Below are 20,173 nucleotides of genomic sequence, written 5' to 3'. Positions count from 1 at the left end.
TTGTATAATTCTTAAATGTCAGGTTACTGGCTCCAACTTGAGAAAAATAAATAGAGGAGGAAATTAATTCAGTAACCAGGAATTCATTTGCAAAATTGGGAAAGTATCGTCTGCAGTACCATAACATGTAGTACATGATTTAGTCAAACAAACTGACACACTGTTAGGATTCATTTTCATTTTATGACTTTAAATTAGAAAAAGCATGTTTGCATCATTGCAAAGGCTGGTGGGAAAGAAGCCCCAGTTCCCAAGCTCTTCTCTGGGGTATTGGAAACATTTGTCCACTGAGTGCCTTGGCTAAAGGGAAAGCACATGTGAAGTTACGTTACTGAGCAGGCTTCTGAGGGAGAAGCCGAGTAGAAATCATACGGCTTCACGTGAAGAGAAGTATATATAACTGATGCCTTATCTGTGACCTTTGATGGAAATCAGAGGATGGTGATTTGTGTTAGTCTAACGTTATTAAATTTGTCAAAAAGATGATAGTTTTAAAAACGACACTGGATATATGTAAGAACATCCACTTTAATGAAAGAAATCAATCATTTTTTCTAGTTGCTTTTGTCTAAGAACTATTGTCTGAAAATGTTTTTGACGTGAAACATAAGATTTTCTGAGGTGGAGCATGATCTATGGCTTATAATATACATTACGTCTGCCTTTAGTTTTGGTCATCATTGGAACACACTGAGCAGTTTACAGGGACACTATCTTTTTCAGTGTGAATAATTTAAATGAAGTAGATAAAGCTTCTATTATTTTGGATTCTTTTTACATGAACTTTACTAGTAGATAAAAACCAAGGTTAGAGATACAGTTGGGTATTTTAATGCTCTTCCTACCGATATCCTGTAAACTTTTGTACGGGTATTTTGAGAAGTCCAGGTGTTCTCATATGTTTTTCTTTCTAAAAACCAGCCATTTCATATATTTATTTCTGTCCTAAGTTCTGGAGTACATATTCCCCTTACAAATGTATATACCTTACTGTGATATGAATTGAACTCCTTGTGTTTGTGTACCTTGCAGCTGTCTGCCATTCCTGTCTATCTTGAGATTTGGGTGGAAAAACAAAACCAAAGAGACAGACGCTTTCAAGTTCTGGATTCCTTTCCTGCCTATGCAAATCAGAGAGCATCTTCCCTTAGGGCTTGCGTTTGTTAAGGGGAAAAACCCTGAGTGTTTGAATCTGCTCTTTAACTTCTGTCAAGTTTACACTTCTTGTCCTTTCTGGGATTTTTTTCTTGAATGACGTCTACAGTGTTGGTTTTTGTGCAAGTTTCTGTAAGAAACTTATGTAATTCAGGTAATTCTCAGGAGTACTGCTTTCTTATTTAAGTATTCTTTAACTGACAAGTACTGGCTTATAACTTTCTCCAACTTCTGATTTATAGTTCAGGCAGTTACAGTTAACTCCTCACTGTGGTTGTTCCTACTGTTCTGCTTTTCTTTTGAAGCCATTATGTACTTCTGATACTGATTGATATAAATTGAGCTGCTTACATCATTTCATAATGAAAGTGCAGGAGGTAGTATATTCATTTTCTTTTCCTTAGGACTTTTCCTGAACATTGCAATACTATAACTTTTCTGTTCCTCTGTGTATAAAAGGCTCATGCCGTTGTTGCATGTGCTTTTTTTTCCCCTATCCATATTTCTCCAACTTAATAGGATCCTGCAGTGTACGGTAGGAGCAGTGTTTTGTTACCCTAGCAACAAGAGCCAAACTTTCAGATGTTATTTTGTTAGTATTTAAAAAAAAATCACTGCCAGTTATGATGTAAACATTTGCAGTTCCCCCCAAATGTCTTTTCTTTCTGGAATCAAAGTAAAATCACCGTTCCGAGGGGATACTGATAAATTGTTTCAGACGTTTTTAAGCAAAATAACAGATGTGTGTGATTCTGGTAGATCCTCAGTGGTCTGGTCTTACTATTTTTAAGTGGCATATTTACTACTAGCCTCATCAGAGGAGATGTACCCTCTCATCAGCACTAAGAGTCCAAATTCTAGTTTTAAGTTATTTATGAAGGGATTGAATGCTATTTCTGCTGAAATTGCCTGGAGACTGTAGCAGAATTTAATAGTAAACGCTGAAAGTACTTCAGCATTTATCTTGACCTTTTGTTTTAAGCGTAACTAATCCCATCAGGAATTTGAGACTGGAGGATGGGACCAGCAGGGTGACATTTAAAGCCATGTTTACATTTATTAGACTAGCAGGGACTTGTCACATAAAAATGTACAGGAAGGCAGTCCTTTAGGACTGAGTTATCCTCTCCCTCTTGGCTAGGTTATGTCACAACAAAAAATTTCCCACCAGCCAGATGCTGTGTGAGTCACCATTTATTATTCACTTGAATAACCTTTATCAGTGCTGGTCAGTCAGAGGGAGTCTGGGTCACTCATGTGTATGACTTGTTTCTTGAGCTTTTGCACTCGGCAGCTACAGCTTAGTAAGATTTCTTTGACACTGTAGTGTTTTTCTCTGAACTATCCAGCCGTTTCTTAATAGCACTCAGTTGTGCGTTGAATAAAGCCCAAAAATAACATTCTGTTGGAAAAAAACCATTTAAGCCAAAGGCTTCTTTAGTATTGCTCAAAATAGTGAATTATCATAGAGAGATTTAATTGTCCAGTCTTGAAAAATCTTTCTTTTGGAAGTAGTTCCATCAATTTTACCGTACGTACTGCTAACAGTAAGCCATTTCATCACAAAATGTTGCAATTGGGTAGATTTGAATAATCTGTACCGTTCTTAGGCTGAATTAACTCAAAAGATTTTGCAAGCTATAACAGAACGTCGAAGGCTGAGCTGAGCTGACATGCTTAGTTACATATTTCTGTCTCTTCTTCTCTCTTGCCAAAAAGTGATTGGGATATATGAAATAATTTTTGGTGGGTTGATTACCTGGCAGTTACATCTCCATACGCGTGCAGGTAGCTCGTATGATGTAAAACATTGGTTCACCAGAAAAGAGATACAGAAAAGAGATTGATTAACCAGAGCCTTGCCTTCAGAGAAGGTGGGCATGAAATACCAAAACTACCTAATTTAGGGAACTCTGGCAGGTGCAGGTACATCAAACTACCTTTTGTGTAACAACTGAAATTAAACTGTAGGTTACGGTTTGGGAAGTAGCTGTGAGTTAACCACAAAGTTGTTTTGAGAAGTTGCCCTTGGCGGGCGATTTAGTAAGAGTATCTTCATACAAAAGATGAGTCGGATGTACGATACAGATTTCCTTACAAGCCTCATACTTCCAGATAGCCTCCTTAATTTGATACAGTGAATTTAGATGAGGTAACTCTTCTTTCTGTAACCAAGTAATTTTTACTGAAATTACATCTGCAGTTGAACTGCCAATTAATTATAATTAAGTTTTGCACATGCGCTAGTTTAAAGTGTATTTTCAATGGAAGTCCGTGTTTTGTTTTGGTGTATTTTACATCATTTTATAGGGCCTGAGCCCATCTCTACTTGAAGTCAAAGGAAAGACCCCACTTGGCTTCCGTGGGATGTGACCCCAAAGCATCTTGAGACAATACCTCTTTCTTTCCTTTGATACCCCTTGGTGCTGGCAGATGCATTACTGTCTGTCTACCTGTGATATTGAGTTAAAATAAAATACTGCTGATGTCAATGTGGACTGCTAACGTATAGGATTTCATATGATCTCATTGTATTTAGATCACATGGTACAAAGCTTGATTTAGGCTTTTATTTCTTAGTAATTAACTTTGCATCCCTTTCAGCCAACGTAATAGTTCACAGATAAAGTTTTAATTACACTGATTACCCTTTTGTGTTCAATACCAACCACTTCTCAAAGAAGCTGTTAGTCTCTTGAGGGACCCCCAGCTTGCCATGTGAGAGTACATGTGTTGACCCAGTGAAAGCATGAGATACTTTTAACAACTGCACCTTTGTCTTTAGGCGTTCACTTAAATTTTGGCAGGATGCATTTAACCCGGAGAGAGATCGTGAGCATTGTGGGGTTTTTGTATATTATGTGTTTTTTAAATACTGTATATGAAAAAAAAAAAAAGGGTCAGATTGCTTATTCCAGTTGGACTGGGCTTAGGAAAGGGTCAGAGAGAGAGTGGTGGTGAGAGCAGGTGGGTTTGGGTGGTGTTTTTTTTTTTTTTTTAAGATGACATGAACTGTATTAATTTGGTCTTTTTCTGCCCCTTATGTTTCTCCAGTTTATTTACCAAGTTAGACGTGAATACTTTTCAAAGACCCCAGAATATTTATTTGTAATTTTTTTTTTTTTTAAAAAAAAGCTTGTGCAGGGAATGTTAATAAAGATCATGAACCTCTGCCATGCTTTCCCTTTCAAAACTTCACGCAGTTCTGTGCACCTCATTTTTCTTTGCTCAGGGCCTATTACAACATTTCGCTGATGGCTGCTACTCTCCATAAAACCAGAGTGCTGGAAAGTATTGGTGGTTTTACTGAATAGAGTTAGTCTTCAGAGGCAGAGGCTTGCTCCTGGGGCGGGCTGAGCCCTGCTCTCCTTGGGGATCACTGAAACGGAGATCTTAGGAAACAAGGTGGTGTGTTGTGAAAGGGCTTTTGAAGATGCAGATGGTTTAAATACACTAAGCCACAGTTTGCCATCACTTATCTAGCTCAGTCCAGCCGCAGTAGCCAGAAAGATGGACATTTTTGTAAAGTTTGTTTAAGTAACCACAATAGCTGCAGTTGGTGTTCTGCCTTTCTCCAGGTTTTGTACAGGCATGTTAAGGGAATCTCAGAGTAGACATTACTGAGCAGAACTGTGCTGTGGTATATACTCAAAGTAAAAGCAGATGAGATGGTTTATTATTTGTTATGCAAGGAAATAATGCCGCTGATAAAAATGTACTCTGGAGTTATTCTTTTCATTTTTCCACCCTCGGTAGAGCTGAAATCAGTTTCACTTTTCATGCCTTTTAGTTTGGGGAATTTAAAGGAGGTGCTCTCAGTTATATGACTCTGTAGGGGTGTTAGTTAATGAAGTTTTGACAGATTTAAGGTCACATTTTGCATGGTTCAATTCAGCACACTTAGAAATACACAGCAGGGAGAGTTCCTCTCTCTGTGAACTGCTATATATTAGACTTTAATATATGCTGAATTTATTTTTGTATTGGCACATTTTATGTAAGAAATAAATAGCAAATTTAGGTACAAGTTGTTGGAGTAAGGAAAGGACTTTAAGTAAAGCTTTATGAACTAGATCATTAACTTCAGAATGATACCCTAATCTTTAAGAGCAGTGGATCCTTTTTATGTTGTTTCCAGTTACCTTAGATCAAACATACTTTTATTTGAAGAGAAACGTATTGGGACGTTAACGGGAATATATTACCTTAACGTTACTAAAGCTCTTGCTGTGTAATTTTCTGCAAAACCCTTGTTATACAGCACTGCAATATTTGAGGGCAGATGAGTGGAGCAATTTGATTTTGGGTGATGGAAACTACCCGCAGGATACATGATTGAGGGACTCCGACTTTGGTAGCTGCTTCATTACCATTGGGTCTCTCAGCACCCTTATTTTTTCTCTTTTCTTCTCTGCATAGCCCAGTCCATACCTGGTATCTTGCTCAAGTGGGAAGGGGACTTAATAGCTGAATCTTTTCTTCGGCATCGGTTGCTTTTATGTTTTGATGTGGCCCATCTGGACACAGACATTACGAGGAGTGTGTTTTTAATTCAATAAATATGCCCAGTTTAGAGGAAGTGTTTAGAAGGTAATTAGTAAAGAATTAAAACGTTAGCATACTTAATGTGAATCAGCATTATTTTATTAAAAATGAGCTTGATTGACAGTATACTTATTTGCTTTATAGTTCCAACATGTTGTTCTGCTCAGTTGAAAATGTAGCTCTATAGCAAGTGATTGAAGCCAGTGTTAAATTTATTAAAAATAATTTAGTTGATATATTGAAAAAAGTAATTTTAAGCCTTACAAGTTGTATTTTCTAGTGTTTTCCCACAAATATCTTTGACTAATGCTATTCAGGGTTTTAATCAAAGATACGAAAGAAAATGAATAATTAGTGGTATGTAAATGGCGGTGTAATTAAATGCTACATAATGAAAGTAACAGGTCATTTTTACACTCTGACCTAGATTACTAGATATGATTGACTCAACCTGCCTTTTAATAAAGCTAGATGCAAAGTAATGTATTTTTCTAAGAACAAATATTCCAGAATTATTTTTTTATACCAGTGAACGTTTGGTGGCCTGCCTGATAGGATAAAATACAGTCTTTCACCTCCCAAACCTTTTCCTGCAGGGAGTAATGAGAAGACACAGAAGACGGCGCAGTACGTTAGATGCTCCACGCTAGTCTGTCAACTGAAGTATTTAAAATAAAGAGATGTTACACTTCAAAAAGCAGCTGTGGTTTTCATGGAAATTGCTTTGTGTAAGGGTCTTTAATTTATGCCATGTAAGACAAACTAGACAATGATCAGCCCTTTGTAACGGTAAAATAGAAAAACCTGTGAATTTCTGGAAACTCTCTGGTGGCTGGATCTGAAACACATTATTGGAGTACACATTACAGCCTAGAGGGTTTTTTCTCTTGGAGTGATGCTGGTAATAATGAAATGATAATCAGAACAAGTTCAGCTTGAAAAATAAGAAATTAGTATATGTAATTATTTTGGAAAAATGTGAGTGGTATGTATTTTGGCTTTTTCCTTTACTTAAGTGTGATCTTAGTAGTTTGAAGTCAGACATACAGCAGCCATAAAAATGCACCTTAAAAAGAAGAGAGGCCTCATATTTGGAGGCTTCTGCTTAAAAAAGGGTTACCAATAAATGATCTAAAGGACGGGTTACATCTTCCATGTGCTTGCTTGCACCTCTGTTTGCTTCTCATCACTACTGAGAGAGAAAAGCTGCAGATACTCTCAGCAACACTGTGGGCCATCTGTCTTCCTTATCTCTTTGGAAGAGGAACTTCCAGTCTTTTATTGCTATTAATATTTTGAAAAGTTTGGAAGATAAAACTTAGTCCTTAAAACTGTCTTGTAATTCTATCAAAATACTTCTTGTTTAATTTTAAGTACAGCATAGAAAGTATGCAGCAATATGTAGTGATCCTTCGTCTATATTGTCAGCTGTATATTTGTTCTGAAGAATTACAGGTTGAATGTGAATTTATTTCTCTGCAAAGATAACCTATCATCAGGCTATAGGCATTCTTACTTTATATACCTATGGGATAGATAAATGTAACGCAAGAGTTACCGCGGTTTTCAATGAATACTGCTTGATCTTAACATGAAGATGACTGCTTCTTCGAGACCAGTTAGGTCAGCCTGTCCTTTGCTGCTACTCCTTTTTGTCACGTTAATACTTTAAAGCTAATTTCATTGGAACTGGACTGTAAAATCACCAAAATAACTTTGCATCAGCCACCATCAGCTTTTCAATACAGTTGGCCTTGGTTAACTTGAACCAATGGCCTAATGAGGACAGGGTGTAAAGTAGATCATGTTACCCAATACTCCTTTATACTTTAGTATCCTCCATACTGGAGTTGTTTCCGAGTGTTGGGTCTTGCTCTGTTTCATGAAGCGAAATTAAGAACTCCAAAAGATAATCTTATGGAAGAAAAACTTGGTTTTTTCCATACAACTGCATTCTTTTGTCATTCTGTTCCAGATTCCTTAGTAAATGCCAAGGTGACGGAGACCTTGATTAATCTAAGTCTCTGATGTTTTCCAGGAACTCAATAATTTCTCATACTAAAAAGTTGTAAGTTCTGCACCTAAATATAGAGTCTAGTTGCCCCAGGTAAACTCATCTGTAAGCCTGTAAATCCACTAAATAAATAGCGGATTGGCACTAAATAGAGCAGATGTTTTTAGTCTTAAGGCTCCATGAAGAAAACTTTAAGACTGAAAAGAATCAGCTAGAGGGAGCGACCTTATTTAAGTGAACATGTTTATCAGCAGAGCTTCTTATCATTTGAAGGAGCTGTGTTTGCTGTTTGAATGTATTCGTGTAGTTTTGCCATCAATGATGAATGACAATGTAGGAGGATGATAGGCAGGTGTTTTCTTAATTTTTTGTTTTCTAGGAATCGGCTAAACCCATAATCATCCTTACACTTTTGGGCCCAAACTATCCTTTTTACCAATGTTTTAGCTAGGGCAAGTCACCGACATCTTTCCTTTTTCCTACGCACAACTCATTTCTTTTGTGCAACATTTGCTGAAATGGTTACTTGCTGGCTGTAAGCGTTACAGGATTTTCAGATGTGAACCTTCTATAAACAACCACTCTTTCAGTGATTCAAAACCTCAATTTTTTTTAAAAGAAATGTCATCTTTTATTGCATTCCTGCAGTAGAAATGGGAAGAAACGATGGAAAAAAGACACCAAAATCCCAATGTGTCTTGTTTTTGAGCTTTTTATAGGTAGGCAAACATATGTGCTTGCCTAGATTAATAAAAAAAGCTCACCACAACAGTAGCAAGAATGAGTTTTAGAAGGCTCAATATTGCAAGGAGCAGACTGAGGAATGTGCTTTTCTGGTAAACAAACTTCAGCTATCCCAAAACAGTTACCTATTTTTGAAGGTTGGGGTCTAGAGAAAAGCTTTAAGTTATGGGCTTCTAGAAGAATAATTCAGTGATAAGTAAGATCAGCAGAGGACGTGATATGAATTGAACCGTGGTCGGAAATGATGCTTGAACAATTTTGGAAGAAACTGAAGGAATACCTATTACATTTTAATCTTTTTAAAAAAAAATTATTTCCTGCCCTGGCAGTTGAATGTTAAATGGGAACTATTAGTTATGGGCTAAAATGGTCTTTAAATGGAAAGGAAGGGAGCAGAGAAAGTAGCTGGTTTTGATTATTACTACTAATTTCATTACTACGTTTTATATGGCAAGCATCTCACTGAAGAAGGGATGAAAAATAGAAATCCAGGACGTTTGGGCTCAATAGCTTGCATGTCCCAAATCATCAAGATTTTGAAGAGGGTGATAGAGGAAAAAAGGTGGAGAGGGGAGGGGGGAAAAAAAAAAAACCCACAAAGAGAAAGGCAACGATTCATGTCAGTGGGATACCACTGCAAGGGTCTGTGCTTCTGCTGCAATTCTGATTGGGAAGCGTGGGTTTGTGTTAATGTTGCTGGGAGGAGGAGGAGATAACATATGTGTGGGCACAATATGCTTTGAGTGGGTAGGAGGGAGCTGTCTGTCCCTTAGCTCATTTTATCAAACCTGTCAGCTCTTGTATCTCTCATTGAAAGCTTACAGAGCTTTAAGGAAAAGAAATGTTTGGTCGAAGAGACTGTGGTTCTGTGTTCACTAACAATGCCAAGAGTTCACACTTCATTTTAAATATCTGAACAAAATACTATTCCTTCTAGTATTTCTAGGACCACTTAAAATAAAAACTAATAGAAATGCATTTGTATTTCTGTCTGAAGTTGTTAGGGAACATTGCTGAAAGGTGATGGAAATAGTGAGGGAAGGGGCTCTTTCACGCTTGCTTTTTAGTTTAGGCAAGTTGTCTTCACCAGGCTCACCGTGCAATGTGGTAATCTTTGAGGCAACAAGGTTTGGGACATGAAGGATTGCAAAGATCGGGCCAGGGCACATAATGGGCTTGAGAGTATTGGTAGCTTCAAAGCATTCTCAAATACATACATATCAAAGATATTCTCAAATATCTTACAGGCATTTCCTAAAGTATTCTGATTTTTCTTGATAAACATTTTTCACTAGGTTTTCTATTTGGGGAAAAGCATGTATCCGTGGTTCTAACTGCAGGCTGAAAGAACAGAAGAATTTAGCGAGCTGCTCTGTTCCAGCTGTGCAATTGCTTATGCTTGCAGTGGAAATAATTGTGCAATGTAAAGAGCGGGCTCCAGCTCCGTGAGAGCTAAAGATCTTGTCGCTGTGAAGACAACTTTTTACCGCTGACAGCAAGCAATAATAGATGACCAAACGTACTTTTTCTTAGTACTCCACTCAGTTATTTTACAAAAACATTTTTTGGTCTGCTTGTTAATTTTAAAGGCAGTCTTTTTTAGGATCGTTTTCAGCATTGGCTTGAACTCTCACTAGCCTGAGTTAGCTTGAGCGACGCTCCATGTCAGATACTTCTGTGCTTTTGTGCCGAAGTAAAAGGGAAGGGTGACTTCAAGCTTCTTGTTCTGTGTGTGTGTTTAGAGCACGTTAATCAATTTTGTTAGAAGTGAAGTTTATTATTTTTCAGTTTAACCATATTCTGTTACCTGTTTTGGACCAGTAAGGCAGGATGATAGAGAAGCCCAGTGGAATTGGGAAGAGAAGTTCATTTTCAGGGCGGATTGTTTATTTTTTTGGTACAATTCCTTTATTTTAAGGTCAAGGGCAGCTAAGAATTACAAAGTTAAAGTATTGGTCTGGAAGTCAAGTGAGAAGCCAAAGAAAAGCCCTATACTTACACCTGTCCCATTTGCGAAAGGCTCTGCTACCCAGCCCCTCCATGAATGCTGTGATACGTAATGCAAAATTGCAAATTCAAGCAGAATCCAAGGACCGTGACCAAACTTGCCACTCTATTTGCCCAAGTTGGGCTTTTTCTGAACAAAATATTTATCAGTACTGCTGTTTGTGAGAAGTAGAAAGGGTGACATCAGTGATAGTTCTTCAGCATAACAAACTTTTAGCATATTTTTAAGCTAAGACAAATATAATAAATTTATCATAATCTCCAGTAATGCCTAGAGAAAATGTAATTTATTGCTGTTTTTAATGTCAGTTCAGTTGGATTTTCCTATCTGGATATGCCTGAGATTCATGATAAATTGTGTTATCTTATGAATACAGCGTGATTAGTTAAGTGATATCTTTAGTAAGCTGCAGGTCATCATTGTGTCACATTTGACGGAGGTGTCCAGACATACAAAGTGGGATCAAATGTTCCAGGCTGAGCCTGAGATTGGGTTGATCCTCTTTGGCTCAGCAGATTAAACACAAGGTACTAGGCCAGTGAGGCTACAGAAATAGCTTTATTTCCAGCTCCCTTCCAGAAAAAAAAAAATGGGTAAAGATGGCAATTCTCCCCTTCTACTCTCATCCCTTTGTATCTTTATTTCCGAAGCTGTACAGTAATTCAAATAGAAACTGCAAAACAATAATTTTGTTCAGAGTGCTGTATATAAACTCTAACTCTGCAGATATTAAGAAGAGCTTGTTGCTCATTCCTTCATTTAAGGTTCAGTCAGATGGTTTAATTTAAGACTGGGATCTTTTCCCTGTTCTTGCTTTTATTCTCATTAGTTCAGTGACGGATTATGTAGCCAGTTATGCCACAATAACAAGCTAGGCAGTATTTAATGAAATCTAAGACAGCTATTGATGTTAGCATGTATTAAGTGGAAAACATTGTCGTCTTTTTCAGCATTAGATTGTTCTTCTTTTAGTTTTCAAAGTCCAGACAGAATCTTTTTTTTTTTTAAGTGATTTTAAACACGTATTAAGTAGACTGTGCACGATGGATAAAGAGAAGCCTAAAGAAGCGAAATGGTTCTTAGTTTTGAAAAATAGCCTTTTCCTGGCTTCCAAGCATCCTAACATGTTTTCTAGCTACAGGGAATAATACAAAGGCGGCAATTAGTAGAGAATAAACATATCAGTGCTGTGACATTCAGTTTGGAGCCAATCACCTCGTTTGCAAAACCCAAATAGTTTGAAATAACGCTAATGGAAATGAATCTGCCTTGCTTGGCCACTCACCTTCCATTATTGAATACTGACGCCTGTAGTCCTTGGGGTCTGCACAAACAGGACATGACAAAGAAGGAAAACCGATACTAATTGTGATTTTTTTTTTTAATAATGTTTAATGTCTTATCTCTCCAATTTATCAATCTGTTTTTCAAACTCTACAACTGGAAACCAAGCAGTGTATGTAGCTATCACTGTTATAGTCTTGAATTGGGATTGGAGCACATTTAAGCTTAACTGAGTTGGTTTTAATCTGGCTAGTGGGGGGGAATGGAGCAGCAGCAATCAGTCTATGACCTTGTCAATGGAAATTCATAAATACCTGGGTTCTTCAGCCCCTGCTGATGTTGGCATGTTGTCCATTTTACCTCCGTGAAAACTAGCTCAGCTTCGTCATTACATCCTATAAAAATGCTTCCCATTTCTTTGTGAATGAAAGCTTAATTAGGAATAGTTTATCCAGCAGGAAGACACAATAGGAAAAGCATATAACCATTTGCATGAAACCAATAGGGAAGTGTAATTTGACAGCAAGAAGTATTTTATGCAAGTATTGCTGGGGTTGTTTTTTTGTAGACAGGATGGTAAAGGTAGATCACTAGGAATCTAATAGGTTTGGTATAAGATCACATATAAGAGAGTTATTTGGTCTTCTCTGGAGTGTGTGCTATAAAAGGGAGTTCTTTAGAAGTGCTTTGGAAGGTGTGCAGTTGAGAACACACAATAAAACAGGGAAGCTGGTACCGTTATAAGTTTTGGGCTTCTTTATTGTAAAACAGTTTGTATGTGAGAATGATGGGCTTGTTCAGTCGCTCACATTTGTTCTGAAGTTTGTAGTTCAGAAATAAATGAGAAAAAATACGTTTAAGACCTGCAGGTAATCAATAGGACAGACTGTGATGTGGTTCCGACAGTATGTATCGTATAGTTCCAAAACAAATACCGTAGGACGAGAGAATTTTGCTTACTCCTGTAAAAACAAAATGTAGCATCCTTTTGCAGTTTGATGCTGACTGTATCTCAGAACACCCAAGATCCCTATAAAATCCTGACAACACCCCTGAAGGTCATTTATGGAGGTCACCTCTTTTTGCCTCCCACACTCCCTAGAGAAATTCTGGTCTACCCACTCCTTCATGGCCACCCACCCGCAGATCAGCTGAGAAATCATACTTTGTTAAGAAAAACCTTTGTTAAGAATGTTATTTTTGTTCTTTGTTCTCTTTCCTTCGTTTGAAAGATGTCTTTTGTTCGCTGTAGTTCAAATACCATCGTTTAAAAGTACATCATTCACGGCATATAGAAATTACCACTGAATTTTGTATATTTTAGCTGAATTTAAAAAATGAGACTGGGGACTTGTCATTGTTTACATGCATGTATTTTATTCTGATTTGTGTTTCAGGAAGTAAATTAAAATTAGTCCAATCATAAGAATGTTTTTAAGCAAGCACTTTTAGATGGATCAACTGTTCTTTGGTTTTTGAAGCCTATAGGGGACCTATAGTCTTCACCAGTCAAAATGCAGATGTGTTTAGAGTAAGCATTAATTAGCAGTAATTCTTAAATCTTCACCTTCACATACGATAGGAATAGAAACATTACTATAATAAATTGTCAAAAGTTGAATGCCTTTGGCTGTGAGGAGTATCTTGGATCTGTGTGTGTAACAGTAAAAGCATTACTCAGTGATACCGTTGTGTGCTAGTGACATTGTCACACTCTTAGTGTAACCTGCGCAGTCCATCCCACTTAGTCTTTGCAGTAATCATGATCAGAATTATGAATCTCGTAAGGCAAAATGCGGCGAGCATCTAGTATGGGAATCTTTCCATATGCGTACCATGTCCTCTCGGAAACCCACATGATTTAAAGCAAGTGTTACTGACAGACAAGTTTTCTTGTGTTTCTTTTTAATGGTCTTTGGTTTTGCATCTGTTTTAAGTTAGATGGTTCGTATTGCATTTCTGGTTGTGGTTGTTTACAAGCTGCTTTCTCCATTGCTTTCCCTGCAGGTGTTGCAGGGTGCTCAGCTGATAGCTGTTGCTTCTGCTGAGCCTGCGTCAGGGGGTGTTGATGGATCCCCGCTCCAAGGGAGTGATATCCAAGTCCAATATGTGCAGCTGACACCAGTGACAGACCACTCTGCAACTAATCAAGTATGTATATATATTTTTTTGCCATTTGAGTGTACTTAACTTGATTGAAACATCTGTCAGATGAACTATTTACCTATCCACAAATACTGCAGTCCCAATGAGTTTATGATCCTGTTTCCAAACCGTAAAGAAAAAAAAAAATCTATAATAAGAAACATCATTTTGTTAAAGGTGTAAATGGTCTTTGACTATCCCTGCTTCTATGTTCTTACTCAGTGCCTCTAGAGAATAGTTATTTTGGTCATCATTGTCTTTCTGCATCCTTGAAGGCTGAGAGCCATGTTAAAGGACAAGGCAAAAAACTTGCTTGGAATCTATCCAAAAAGTATTTTTCAGGCTGAGGTTTCTCTTAAAAATGTTATTCCCTTTCTGACAGCAGTTTTCCAGTTATTTTGATCAACAGCCTGGATTTCCCGCAGGAGTTGCAATGTTAGCAATTGTAAGTGAACACTTGATCCCCTCAGTTACGGTGGAGGAATTATCTTTTTTTTTTTTTTTAAAATCAGTTTGAACAGTCATGTATCTGAGTCTAGAAAAAATTTCTCATCAGCTTGAAGCTGTGACTGGTGACAACACAAGAATGCTGACTTAAAACAGTTGTCAGAAATTTTTCTGAAGATGGTTACACATTCTTCTGGGAATCCCACTTAGGGGGCTTCTTTTCCAGAGAATGCCAAGTGGTTGTGAAAAATAAGCTGTTGCTTGCTAGCCAAAATATGATGGTATCCTTAGCAGCCAATATTAGAGTAGATTTTTGTCCAATACATACCCAGTTTTGTAGAGGATTCTGATCTGGCTACAAACATTTGGATATTGAGTCTCTTGAGGGGAAAAAATTAAAAATTGCGTAAGAAATCAAGGGAATCATGTCCAGACTTTGCGTGCACGAAACTCAAGTGCTTAGTGCTTCTTCCACGGACAAGGCAATCTGCAGATCAGTTCGCTAGATGAAGTTAGAGCATGTTAGTTACCCCAGTGGCAAAGAGGGCCTCAAACAAAAGATGGAGCTGTGTTGCGTATTGCCGAAGTGCCGTCTGCGCTGGCTGGTGCAGTTAGGGAGGCCAGAGCTCTACACTCTCTTAGTTGCCCCAGTCCATGCTGGCTCCCCACTTGGATGCTACAAAGTGCTTTTCAGAAAAATTACGCTCCCTGCCAAGAAGGATCAGGCTGCCTGGCACGTGAGTGTGCTGTGCTGTAAGATTACATTCTAGTTTTCTGTACACTGATCTTCCCGTGTAGATGAGCCCTTAATAGTTGTTTTCCCCTCTTTGCTGGATTTGTCTCTGCACTAACCTTCTCAGTATTTTATTCGTAGTCACTTGTAATAGGACGCTGGACAATACGAGTGTTGCGACAGGGATCGTGCCTTATTTCTTATAAATCCTCAAGTACTGCTTGTCCCATGCAATTAATAAAGCATATAGGCGTCAGGTAGTGCGAGGTGTTTCTCGTGCTGCTGTTCTCACTCCAGGCCTGGGAAATTCTCAAATTTACCTCCCGTGGACTTTTTCCTGGGTCTGTTCCTCATGCCTGTCCTCCTTTCTCAGCTACCACCTCTGAGGAGCAGCAGGTTACAGAGTTCGGTTTTAAACGTCGGCATCCGTCTCCCACACGACTGGCAGCCACCAGAGGAGTTACTTTTCTCTTCAGGGACACTTTGCACCGTGTTAGGTTTTAATATTGTGGTTAACCACAGAGATTTATACAAAGCTGAAGAGAAGCAGAAAAGGAATGTGAAATAAGAAGAGTATGAAAGGAAAAACAGACAAGACTAAAAATAAGTTTGCCATAAATATTTCCTCAGTTTACACAAACAAAAAACTAAGGGTCTGTAAATGAATTGGAGGACCCAACTTGGTATTTGCATTACTCCGAGTTACATGGATAGCCCAATAGCTTTTTTGGCTAAAGTTACAGAACAGTCCTACTCATCTTAGGTCTCTTATCTGAAAGGAAAAGTCTAATATGAAGGGAAAACCCTGTCAGTGAGGCTGTAGTGACACTTTCATCTCTTTTCATATGGTTCTTTGCCAAGGTACTGAGATGTTCTCAGTGATTTTGAATCTATTTATCAATCAAAGCGTATAAAAGTGGAGTTGTTTATCCACCTGGGTTGGATGCTATGCCCTAGACAAATTCCTTGTCTGAAACACCACAACTGCGAATTTATTTAATGTCTGAAAACAAGACACTAGTTTTCTGACCTTTTTTTCTTGAAAGCCATGCCTTTGGAAGCAATCGCACATGCAAAGCTGAAGGTAGGAGTGAGGCTATTTGAAATGAATCCCTTGTCTGGCTTCAGCTGAAGCAGACAGCAGTATACACTTCAACTTAAGATTTTCAGTGTATTCATGCACAATTTTGTATTTGCAAATTAGCTGTAGACAGAAGTATTAGTAGCTAGGATTCTGATAGTTTCTTAGTAACCCTAAGCCATGTATGTGAACACAAACTATTAATAAATGAACAGTGTTTTGCTGGCATAAAATTGCAAATGCATGTACAGAGGGAGACGTGGTTTGAAAACATGCATTTTGGGGATTTAGGTTTAGCTGGCTTGTTTTCATGTCTCAATAGCATTCTTACTTATAGCTGCTTGCAAAATTTAGAAGTACAGAATGTGATGATGACAAAGAATATTTGGATTAATTCTGTGCTCAAATTCATGTGCTGGTGGTAAATTTTGTTAGATTTGGAAAAAAACATAATTCCAAATCTAAAGCGTGCTTGTAATCCCTTTGGGCAGTCTTCTACTTCTGGTCTGAACGTTGGATAAATACTCAGTATTGCTGTTGTCGCTATTATTTGATAATTATATTACTTCAATACAGTTTTCCTCTAATGGGAAAGAAAACTTTGATGGTCACTTGAAAACTTACCTATCAAACTTCCCTACTTGCTACCAAATTTAGCAGTCTGATAGAATTATTCACCACTTTGGCACTAATTTATTGAAATTTAAGTAAACACCAAATTACCTATAAAGTTGAACAGGAACAAATCTTGTAGCTGTGTGCAATTACTGGCAACGAGGCAGAGAGGTGAAGAGAATTTGACAAAACAACCTTAATTTAGGAGTGATGCTTTATAACTTTGAACCTCCAGTATTTTCAATTGAATATATAAGGGGTGACTGTATAGTAAAACCTAAAGGATGCGAAATCTAGTTGAGTTTCCACCCTTGTGTCTTTGTGGATCATCTTGCAGATAATAGGCTGAGAGCATAAAGCAGGACTTCAAGTAAGACTTTTTCATAACAGAATTACTGCCACAGAAATAATTCTGTATCCAGGGCATTACATAAAGCATCTATTAGATGAATTTATGGAGGGAAAATCCATCAAGGGCAGATCTGTGGAATCTGTGGGAGTGTGCAGGAAAATATCATTAAATTCTTGCCCTTTTCTTGTAGTTTATCTATGCTTGTGATATTGGCTGCTATCAGGGGAAGGCTTATTGGGTGTGATGGACTTTATCCAAGCCGATACAGCTGTTCTTAAATGCTATTCATCTTATAGCCCTAAAGATGGAGTTTGTTTCATAATCTGGGTTTCCTTATTCCAACTAACTTGGCTAAAAAGACAGTTTGCTATGGGATTATCCTTTCACAGCATTGTCAGACCACTGGTAGGCAGTAATTTAATTTTTAAGGAGACTTCCTTGGAAAACTCAAGTCAATTGTGTTTACTTTAAATTCTTTCACGGAGGACTGTTTTTGCTTGGAAAGTGAGTAGAATCAGGCCTGTAGGAAGAATTTTCTTTGAGAAAAAAGTTCACTATAGTAGCGCTATTCTCATTTTACACAAAATAGAGAAAGACTGCAGTGGGTAAAGTCAGCAGTTTTAGACCGTATCCTGCACTAGCTGGGGAAATTCCAAGCACAGGGCAAACAGGTAGTTTTAGTCTCCTTACCTACAACAGTTCTGTCGCTCTGGGACTTCCTACTGTCTTTTCTATGATCACCCGTAGTGGACTTTCCTTCCATAACACTGTGCAGCTCTGCCTTGTACCCCTGAGCTGTCAGTACATACCTCGTGCTGGGACAAGTCCTTCCACAGCTTCGGCATGTGTTGTGCCAGACACGGGTTTGAGTTGGTTTCTTTTTAGAGCTGGTTCTTTTTTGGGAAGAGAGAGGGAGTAGTTGTTTTATATTTGCTCTCTTCGTGCCACTCGTGATTTTATAGATCCTTATCATGATTTCATTATTTTAGCCTTCTCTTTGCAGCCTGAAGGGCGTTAGTCTACTTAGTCTTCATGTGGACTCTCTGTTATTTTTGGTGCCTTTGTAAGTGTATTCCCATTTGTCATAGAGCTGATATCCATGCAGATTTTGCACTGGTATATACAAGAACTTGATATTAGTATAATTTGTTCGCATTCCCTTGGCTACACCAGTGGAAAGCACTTTTGCATTGATTTATTGGATTTCATGTTTCCTTTTGCAGGGCACTGATACCCTTCAATCAGCAATCCAGCCGGAGATGCAGATAGAACACGGAGCAATCCAAATTCAATAAGAGAATTACGAAAACTGTGTCAACCGAGATGTCAGTGAACCGCAGTCAGAAGTTAAGTGCAACAACAGGAGAATGGAAATGCCTATTAGACTAATGGTCACACCTCAAACATCTCCTGCAAGTAGCAGAGTTCTCATGATCTGGTTGTCCTCACCTGGAATAAATCAGACCTATTTACTTAAATCGGAGCTACATCACCGCATCAGTTGAGAATCTGGCCTTCAGAAAAAAATATGTGGCCTGCCCTTAGGTACACTTAAAGAGAAAAAATTCTTTCAGAAAGAGAGAAAGAAATCTAATGAATCAAAACCGTGAGACTAAATTAATGTTTCATCCTGTTCATTTCTTCTGTGAAATTCGCCATTTGAATGTCTGCAGGTATCTTAGGAAGTGTATTGCTGCTTTGCAATACTTGCTTTATCACATATAGAAGATCAAGAGCTCAAATATTTTTCACTGTTTAAACAGCTTTTTTTATTTGCTATGGTGTTTATAACAAAAACGGAAAATATTTAAAAAAAGAAAAATCCCATAATTGCAAGTATTAGCCTTTTGCTGGTGTTTTCTGTTCAGTGTAATGAAAACTGTATTTGCAGAAGACTAACAATTTTGTTTGTACTGTTGCTTAACTACTTTTCTAGGGGAAAATGCTTTTAAATGCTGTAATTATGCATTTCTAATGAAAAATAAATGTGTATTTATGAATAGTGCAGCTCTAAGTTGCTCTCTGCCTTAGGAATGAATACAGTTTGACTGGACTCTGCTGTAAGAGTGTGGTTCTGCAGTATTTGAAGACAGACACTATCTGGCAAGCTCTGCTGTCAAACTGAGAAGTAAGATTAAGTCTATAAGGAAGATACCAATCTTAGATCATGTTATTATCTAAATGTCCCGTATGAGAAAAATGTGATAGTTAAGCTTTTGGGTCTGCAAAGCCTATTTTATACAACGAATTTATGAAATCATTTTTTAAAAATGTGAACGATTCTTCCGAGCGCTCTCCCTTTTAGTTCCTCCTACCTCCTTTGTCCAGCCATTTGTGGCAATACCTCAGTCTGGGATTCATCCATAAAAAGCTGGGCTGCAGAAGTCTGATACCGGTCTTGTTATCCAACCTGCAACAGCAAGGTGAAGTCCTCTCTGCACTGAAACTTATGGGAAATTGGATACCAGTTTCAAGAAAGCTACATTTTCGTATTTGCTAAACTTGAGCGGAAAGGATACGTGTTTGCTATAACGTGATTATCTTAATGGTGCACGTTTCAGAAAAATACAGAGTTAACTGGGGGAGGTGTTGCTTTGTATTTGTTTTTCAGCTGACTATCTATATGGTTATTGTCAATATATGGCTCATAATGCATTTGATGTATTAATGAATGGGGCATAGCCACAAATTCTACGTGGTTGAATTCAGGATAACATTTTATTATTATGAAAGGAGAGGTTAAGCACACCCAATTTCTGGGAACGTTGTCCCTGGTAAGTATTACACTTTATGTAAATTCCTACTTCTCTTTGGGATATTTCTTGACGCACAAGTACAATGCAAACTGAACCGCAACTTATTGAATACAGTGTTTGCAACAGGCCAAGAATTTGGCTACTCTTCAGTTCCTTTTTTTAACAGTGTTTCTCAGACAGGGTGATGTTTGAAGAGCTTGGCATCCAAATAGAAGCCTAAAAATAAAGCAAGGCCTGTACATTTTAGCATGGCTGTCTAATAATAATTTATCACTTGGAAATGACAGTGAGAAA

At 37.9% G+C, this 20,173-nt stretch overlaps 1 protein-coding gene across 2 annotated transcripts in view; it reads left to right on the top strand.

The window, feature by feature from the left end:
• BANP (BTG3 associated nuclear protein) overlaps positions 1 to 19,125 on the top strand; it is a 153,523-nt gene extending 134,398 nt beyond the window's left edge. For both annotated transcript variants that reach the window (XM_076348951.1, XM_076348952.1), the window contains exons 12-13: positions 13,758 to 13,901; positions 18,347 to 19,125. In XM_076348951.1, the coding sequence (XP_076205066.1) occupies positions 13,758 to 13,901; positions 18,347 to 18,418 (216 nt within the window). In that variant the 3' untranslated portion in view covers positions 18,419 to 19,125. The remainder of the gene's footprint in view (positions 1 to 13,757; positions 13,902 to 18,346) is intronic.
• The last annotated feature ends 1,048 nt before the right edge of the window (positions 19,126 to 20,173 follow it).

The sequence above is a fragment of the Aptenodytes patagonicus genome, chromosome 11, assembly GCF_965638725.1.
Source record: "Aptenodytes patagonicus chromosome 11, bAptPat1.pri.cur, whole genome shotgun sequence".
Lineage (NCBI taxonomy): Eukaryota > Metazoa > Chordata > Aves > Sphenisciformes > Spheniscidae > Aptenodytes > Aptenodytes patagonicus.
The sequence above is the reverse complement of the archived record's forward strand: the minus strand, read 5'-3'. Positions and strand labels throughout refer to the sequence as shown.